At 33.2% G+C, this 8995-nt stretch overlaps 1 protein-coding gene across 1 annotated transcript; it reads right to left on the bottom strand.

Moving 5' to 3' along the window:
* Nucleotides 1–740: 740 nt before the first annotated feature.
* Nucleotides 741–3621, bottom strand: LOC133168498 (vacuolar protein-sorting-associated protein 36-like; the record flags this gene model as incomplete). Its single annotated transcript, XM_061300109.1, has 13 exons — nucleotides 741–1017; nucleotides 1092–1168; nucleotides 1236–1320; nucleotides 1660–1724; nucleotides 1815–1880; nucleotides 1938–2072; nucleotides 2151–2228; nucleotides 2311–2343; nucleotides 2468–2554; nucleotides 2944–3033; nucleotides 3194–3308; nucleotides 3420–3490; nucleotides 3563–3621. Coding segments are annotated over 13 exons (1043 nt in total), but the record flags the coding sequence as incomplete, so codon positions are not given.
* Between the last annotated feature and the right edge of the window lie 5374 nt (nucleotides 3622–8995).

Genomic DNA, 8995 nt, shown 5'->3' with positions numbered 1-8995 from the left:
GTCATTCAACAAAGTTTCCCAACCCTTATTAATTTGCAAAATCTTGATCTTGGCTCAATTTACTAGACGTTTAAAATAGGTTTATTTATAGATCTAAAATAGACCAGAAATAGACGTCTAAAATAGGTTGATTTTTAGATCTAAAATAGGTTGATATATAGACCTAAAATAGACACCTAAATTAGGTTGATTTATAGACCCTTAGGTTGATTTATAGACCTAAAGTAGACGTTTAAAATAGGTTTATTTATAGATCTAAAATAGGTTGATTTATAGACCAGAAATAGACGTCTAAAATAGGTTGATTTTTTTAGATCTAAAATAGGTTGATATATAGACCTAAAATAGACGCCTAGATTAGGTTGATTTATAGACCCTTAGGTTGATTTATAGACCTAACGTAGACGTTTAAAATAGGTTTATTTATAGATCTAAACTAGGTTGATTTATAGACCAGAAATAGACGTCTAAAATAGGTTGATTTTTAGATCTAAAATAGCTTGATATATAGACCTAAAATAGACGCCTAAATTAGGTTGATTTATAGACCCTTAGGTTGATTTATAGACCTAAAGTAGACGTTTAAAATGGGTTTATTTATATTGCTCATTTCTGCGCCACGTGGCTGGCTAATTGCATCAGTTTGGTCGGCATACATTGATGTTACCTCTGGAGAACGATTTAAAAAAGAAAGTGGAGCTTCCTTTGCAATGAAAGTGACCCACAGCAGTAAACACAAATCGAAAAAAAGAGGCCCAGGTGGCATTTATTTACAACAAGATTCATTCATACACATTCCTTTCCTGACCGCTACCAAGCTGAATTGTGTACACTTTGGTTTTCACAAGAATCGGTTATTATTAGTTCTAAATGTAAGAAGCAGAGAATGCACAACGAGGACACCTATCTAATTAATCCAGGATGGATGCAAAACCTCAAAAGGTGTTTGGGTAGAACCTCAAACCCTCAACGGAGTCATCTCGACAAAGATGGCCCATCTTCTCAGCCAGAAGCAAACTGCAATATGGAGGGCAAAGACAATCTTTGTTTCATTGCAATGATGGTGATGCGTCACCATATTTGACACTTACCGCTCCTTAGACAGAAGCACAGAGAGACCCACAAGTTTAGCAAACTCCTCTGCTGTTAAAGACCCTTTCTCTGTCACCTGATAGGAAAGAAGAAAGGGAATGACATCAAACGTGACTTCTTTGCCAAGTAACAGCGAAGCTCACGTTGTCCAGGGCTGAGGCGATCATTTCCTCTTCGCTGTGAGACTGCAACTGGACCACCATCACGCCACTATCAAATACACGCAGCCTGCGCAAGGTAAAAGTGTGGTGCTGTCATGATTTGACAATCTTTTCTCATGCCATTTTACTTCTCATCTTTTGCCATACAAGTCAAGGACTACTGCGGAAGGTCTTGTTCGGTACAAAATCTCAGGAAGTGACCCAAGTGGTCAACATTTTGAAAAACAGGAAGCCTGGCAGGAAAAGCCTGGCTGGTTCTTCTATGTAGGTCAACAAGGGGGCGATTCTAGGATTGGACATTTAGTAGTGTGCTCTGACCACACTCTTATTTTGTATGTCGTTTTGATTTTAGGTGGGAATTGCAGTGGGAAAGCTTCTTAGAAGAAAAAAAAACAACAACACACACCTCAGTGGGAGTTTCAAGGGCTCAAACATTTTGCATGCATTCAATAAATCATCCGGAGATAAAAGCTGTCGAAACAAGGGGAAAAAAAACACATCTCTGTTAGCGTCTTTAAATCCATGAAGTTTTGGTTGTGTTACTTTGGACGATGGGAATACCTCCATGCCTCGAGCCCGGTTGACCAGACAGTACACCTCGGACAGCGCCATCATGCCTCCGCGCTCCTGAGAAGGTCGAAAATGATCAACAAGATGGCGGCCCAAGTGGTATGGAATGCTTACCTCCAGAGGGGCCAGGAGCATATCTCCCAGTTGTTTAGCCAGCTGCATGTGGTAATGTGTGCCAGAGCCATGTGTTTCCCTGGTGACGGGGTTAGCGATGCCCATGCTCAGCAGGTAGGACTTAAAGCGGATGGTCTGGAAAGTAGAAATAACACGTTTTTGTGGTGCGTGTCATATGTGCAAGCATCCACCTTGATTAGCTCAAGTTATGACCTCATCCTCTGTTATGTCCCCTTGCTTGTCTTTTATCTTATTAGCGATGGATTTGGACAGCTCAACCATCTCTTTGGCCTGATTGAGGAGAGAAGAGAGAAGACACACACTTGGTAAAGTCCACTAATTGTTTTTAATCTCACAAACAAATGTTCTTTACCTTTACCATCAGCTTACTGAGATCCTCAAAGGCCTACAGAAGGGGGACAAAAAGTGTAACAAGCACAAAATTGTCACAATTCAATGTTTGTATTCATTGTAAGGGCATTTTTGTTTACTTTGGCCACAACACAATCAGCCAAGATATTTTACAACACCTCTGAGATGTTTTTGTCCGTTTCTTTCCTCCTCTCCTCTATTTTACGCTCAATGCCAACAATCCCGACTGCGCGTGTCCTTCCTGCCTGCAAGACCACAATGGAAAGGAAAGAGAAGTCGTTTCACATTTTTAGAGTAGAGGAACCAAGACAGCAGGAACAAATAGTCAGCAGAGAGTGGAGATATATTTTGTAGAGATTGTTTCAGACTGTTAAATACCACTTGCATGAGTCATTGTGATTTCATTCGAAGAGATTTAAACCAAAGTGTATGAAAATGAAATTGTGATCTGTGATGCAATTTTCATTATAGCCAATTCGATGATGTGTGAATAAAGGGACACATGCACAGTTTCAACACAAAATAAAAGGGAAGCAACACTGCCATCCAGTGGGATGTATTTCAAATGGACAGTCATCACATGAGAACGTTCCCCTCTCCGACACCAGAAAGAAACGAGAGGGTGCGTTCAAACCTGTGAGCCGCGTCCTATTTCGATTGGTTGCGAAGCGGGTGTGTTCTCCCATCTCTTCTGTGTCATCTCCTCATTGAGCCTCCTGAAAAACTTGAGATGAAATAAAAGCACTATCAAGTGGACATATTACGGGACTTTTAAGTGCTCGTACACTGATGGTCGGATCCCTGACGGCCGAGGTGACTGAGGAATTAAGTTTCCGTATAGAGGACTCCAAAGTTACTTTAAAGCAATAGTGGTGGGGTTTTACCTCAATCTGCCCATGTTCTTTAAAAGAGAGCTTGATGTAGGAAAACTTGCTTTGTTGGTAAGGACCTTGCTCCTTGTTGGCAGGAGCTGGATGCAAGTGTATGACAATCTTTGCACTGCAACGAAGAAGACATAGGAGTTGAAGGCAAATGCATGCTATTTAAAATGAACGTTCTAAAAAAAACTCAACTACATGTATGTACATATGTACAGTGCAGGTTACTCACCTCTTCCCTATTCCCGCTGCCTGCTCCTCAAAAAATAAGATTTGTGACAATGGCATAGAAATGCAGCACTCCTGTGAAAAATAACATATGTGCAATGTTGTTTACATTATGTACATACAATTTAATCAAAGACAAGCCCTTACGTGATTTTTAGCGTCCCTCCATATCAAGCGATGGGTGCTCAGCAACGCATTTCCAACATCTAAAATAGGTTGATATATAGACCTAAAATAGACGATTTATAGACCAGAAATAGACGTCTAAAATAGGTTGATTTTTAGATCTAAAATAGGTTGATATATAGACCTAAAATAGACGATTTATAGACCAGAAATAGACGTCTAAAATAGGTTGATTTTTAGATCTAAAATAGGTTGATATATAGACCTAAAATAGACGCCTAAATTAGGTTGACTTATAGACCCTTAGGTTGATTTATAGACCTAAAGTAGACGTTTAAAATAGGTTTATTTTTAGATCTAAAATAGGTTGATATATAGACCTAAAATAGACGATTTATAGACCAGAAATAGACGTCTAAAATAGGTTAATTTTTAGATCTAAAATAGGTTGATATATAGACCTAAAATAGACGCCTAAATTAGGTTGATTTATAGACCCTTAGGTTGATTTATAGACCTAAAGTAGACGTTTAAAATAGGTTTATTTATAGATCTAAAATAGACCAGAAATAGACGTCTAAAATAGGTTGATTTTTAGATCTAAAATAGGTTGATATATAGACCTAAAATAGACGCCTAAATTAGGTTGATTTATAGACCCTTAGGTTGATTTATAGACCTAAAGTAGACGTTTAAAATAGATCTAAAATAGGTTGATTTATAGACCAGAAATAGACGTCTAAAATAGGTTGATTTTTAGATCTAAAATAGGTTGATATATAGACCTAAAATAGACGCCTAAATTAGGTTGATTTTTAGACCCTTAGGTTGATTTATAGACCTAAAGTAGACGTTTAAAATGGATCTAAAATAGGTTGATTTATAGACCAGAAATAGACGTCTAAAATAGGTTGATTTTTTAGATCTAAAATAGGTTGATATATAGACCTAAAATAGACGCCTAGATTAGGTTGATTTATAGACCCTTAGGTTGATTTATAGACCTAACGTAGACGTTTAAAATAGGTTTATTTATAGATCTAAAATAGGTTGATTTATACACCAGAAATAGACGTCTAAATTAGGTTGATTTTTAGATCTAAAATAGGTTGATATATGGACCTAAAATAGACGCCTAAATTAGGTTGATTTATAGACCCTTAGGTTGATTTATAGGCCTAAAGTAGACGTTTAAAATAGATCTAAAATAGGTTGATTTATAGACCAGAAATAGACGTCTAAATAGGTTGATTTTTAGATCTAAAATAGGTTGATATATAGACCTAAAATAGACGCCTAAATTAGGTTGATTTATAGACCCTTAGGTTGATTTATAGACCTAAAGTAGACGTTTAAAATAGGTTTATTTATAGATCTAAAATAGGTTGATTTATAGACCAGAAATAGACGTCTAAAATAGGTTGATTTTTTAGATCTAAAATAGGTTGATATATAGACCGAAAATAGACGCCTAGATTAGGTTGATTTATAGACCCTTAGGTTGATTTATAGACCTAACGTAGACGTTTAAAATAGGTTTATTTATAGATCTAAAATAGGTTGATTTATAGACCAGAAATAGACGTCTAAAATAGGTTGATTTTTAGATCTAAAATAGGTTGATATATAGACCTAAAATAGACGCCTAAATTAGGTTGATTTATAGACCCTTAGGTTGATTTATAGACCTAAAGTAGACGTTTAAAAAAGGTTTATTTATAGATCTAAAATAGACCAGAAATAGACGTCTAAAATAGGTTGATTTTTAGATCTAAAATAGGTTGATATATAGACCTAAAATAGACGCCTAAATTAGGTTGATTTATAGACCCTTAGGTTGATTTATAGACCTAAAGTAGACGTTTAAAATAGATCTAAAATAGGTTGATTTATAGACCAGAAATAGACGTCTAAAATAGGTTGATTTTTAGATCTAAAATAGGTTGATATATAGACTTAAAATAGACGCCTAAATTAGGTTGATTTTTAGACCCTTAGGTTGATTTATAGACCTAAAGTAGACGTTTAAAATGGATCTAAAATAGGTTGATTTATAGACCAGAAATAGACGTCTAAAATAGGTTGATTTTTTAGATCTAAAATAGGTTGATATATAGACCTAAAATAGACGCCTAGATTAGGTTGATTTATAGACCCTTAGGTTGATTTATAGACCTAACGTAGACGTTTAAAATAGGTTTATTTATAGATCTAAAATAGGTTGATTTATAGACCAGAAATAGACGTCTAAAATAGGTTGATTTTTAGATCTAAAATAGGTTGATATATGGACCTAAAATAGACGCCTAAATTAGGTTGATTTATAGACCCTTAGGTTGATTTATAGGCCTAAAGTAGACGTTTAAAATAGATCTAAAATAGGTTGATTTATAGACCAGAAATAGACGTCTAAATAGGTTGATTTTTAGATCTAAAATAGGTTGATATATAGACCTAAAATAGACGCCTAAATTAGGTTGATTTATAGACCCTTAGGTTGATTTATAGACCTAAAGTAGACGTTTAAAATAGATCTAAAATAGGTTGATTTATAGACCAGAAATAGACGTCTAAAATATGTTGATTTTTAGATCTAAAATAGGTTGATATATAGACCTAAAATAGACGCCTAAATTAGGTTGATTTATAGACCCTTAGGTTGATTTATAGACCTAAAGTAGACGTTTAAAATAGGTTTATTTATAGATCTAAAATAGACCAGAAATAGACGTCTAAAATAGGTTGATTTTTAGATCTAAAATAGGTTGATATATAGACCTAAAATAGACGCCTTAATTAGGTTGATTTATAGACCCTTAGGTTGATTTATAGACCTAAAGTAGACGTTTAAAATAGATCTAAAATAGGTTGATTTATAGACCAGAAATAGACGTCTAAAATAGGTTGATTTTTAGATCTAAAATAGGTTGATATATAGACCTAAAATAGACGCCTAAATTAGGTTGATTTATAGACCCTTAGGTTGATTTATAGACCTAAAGTAGACGTTTAAAATAGATCTAAAATAGGTTGATTTATAGACAAGAAATAGACGTCTAAAAAAGGTTGATTTTTAAACAAAAAATAGACGTCTAAAATAGGTTGATTTTTAAACCAAAAATAGACGTCTAAAATAGGTTGATTTTTAAACCAAAAATAGACGTCTAAAATAGGTTGATTTTTAGACCAAAAATAGACGTCTGAAAAAGGTTGATTTTTAAACCAAAATTAGACGTCTAAAATAGGTTGATTTTTAGATCTAAAATAGGTTGATATATAGACCTAAAATAGACGCCTAAATTAGGTTGATTTATAGACCCTTAGGTTGATTTATAGACCTAAAGTAGACGTTTAAAATAGATCTAAAATAGGTTGATTTATAGACCAGAAATAGACGTCTAAAATAGGTTGATTTTTTAGATCTAAAATGGGTTGATATATAGACCTAAAATAGACGCCTAGATTAGGTTGATTTATAGACCCTTAGGTTGATTTATAGACCTAACGTAGACGTTTAAAATAGGTTTATTTATAGATCTAAAATAGGTTGATTTATAGACCAGAAATAGACGTCTAAAATAGGTTGATTTTTAGATCTAAAATAGGTTGATATATAGACCTAAAATAGACGCCTAAATTAGGTTGATTTATAGACCCTTAGGTTGATTTATAGACCTAAAGTAGACGTTTAAAATAGATCTAAAATAGGTTGATTTATAGACCAGAAATAGACGTCTAAAATAGGTTGATTTTTAGATCTAAAATAGGTTGATATATAGACCTAAAATAGACGCCTAAATTAGGTTGATTTATAGACTCTTAGGTTGATTTATAGACCTAAAGTAGACGTTTAAAATAGGTTTATTTTTAGATCTAAAATAGACCAGAAATAGACGTCTAAAATAGGTTGATTTTTAGATCTAAAATAGGTTGATATATAGACCTAAAATAGACGCCTAAATTAGGTTGATTTATAGACCCTTAGGTTGATTTATAGACCTAAAGTAGACGTTTAAAATAGATCTAAAATAGGTTGATTTATAGACCAGAAATAGACGTCTAAAATAGGTTGATTTTTAGATCTAAAATAGGTTGATATATAGACCTAAAATAGACGCCTAAATTAGGTTGATTTATAGACCCTTAGGTTGATTTATAGACCTAAAGTAGACGTTTAAAATAGGTTTAATTATAGATCTCAAATAGACCAGAAATAGACGTCTAAAATAGGTTGATTTTTAGATCTAAAATAGGTTGATATATAGACCTAAAATAGACGATTTATAGACCAGAAATAGACGTCTAAAATAGGTTGATTTTTAGATCTAAAATAGGTTGATATATAGACCTAAAATAGACGCCTAAATTAGGTTGACTTATAGACCCTTAGGTTGATTTATAGACCAGAAATAGACGTCTAAAATAGGTTGATTTTTAGATCTAAAATAGGTTGATATATAGACCTAAAATAGACGATTTATAGACCAGAAATAGACATCTAAAATAGGTTGATTTTTAGATCTAAAATAGGTTGATATATAGACCTAAAATAGACGCCTAAATTAGGTTGATTTATAGACCCTTAGGTTGATTTATAGACCTAAAGTAGACGTTTAAAATAGGTTTATTTTTAGATCTAAAATAGGTTGATATATAGACCTAAAATAGACGATTTATAGACCAGAAATAGAAGTCTAAAATAGGTTGATTTTTAGATCTAAAATAGGTTGATATATAGACCTAAAATAGACGCCTAAATTAGGTTGATTTATAGACCCTTAGGTTGATTTATAGACCTAAAGTAGACGTTTAAAATAGATCTAAAATAGGTTGATTTATAGACCAGAAATAGACGTCTAAAATAGGTTGATTTTTAGATCTAAAATAGGTTGATATATAGACCTAAAATAGACGCCTAAATTAGGTTGATTTTTAGACCCTTAGGTTGATTTATAGACCTAAAGTAGACGTTTAAAATAGATCTAAAATAGGTTGATTTATAGACCAGAAATAGACGTCTAAAATAGGTTGATTTTTTAGATCTAAAATAGGTTGATATATAGACCTAAAATAGACGCCTAGATTAGGTTGATTTATAGACCTAACGTAGACGTTTAAAATAGGTTTATTTATAGATCTAAAATAGGTTGATTTATAGACCAGAAATAGACGTCTAAAATAGGTTGATTTTTAGATCTAAAATAGGTTGATATATAGACCTAAAATAGACGCCTGAATTAGGTTGATTTATAGACCCTTAGGTTGATTTATAGACCTAAAGTAGACGTTTAAAATTGATCTAAAATAGGTTGATTTATAGACCAGAAATAGACGTCTAAAATAGGTTGATTTTTAGATCTAAAATAGGTTGATATATAGACCTAAAATAGACGCCTAAATTAGGTTGATTTATAGACCCTTAGGTTGATTTATAGACCTAAAGTAGACGTTTAA

This window comes from Syngnathus typhle, linkage group LG15 (assembly GCF_033458585.1).
Source record: "Syngnathus typhle isolate RoL2023-S1 ecotype Sweden linkage group LG15, RoL_Styp_1.0, whole genome shotgun sequence".
NCBI lineage: Eukaryota > Metazoa > Chordata > Actinopteri > Syngnathiformes > Syngnathidae > Syngnathus > Syngnathus typhle.
This window is presented reverse-complemented; position numbering and strand designations above follow the sequence as displayed.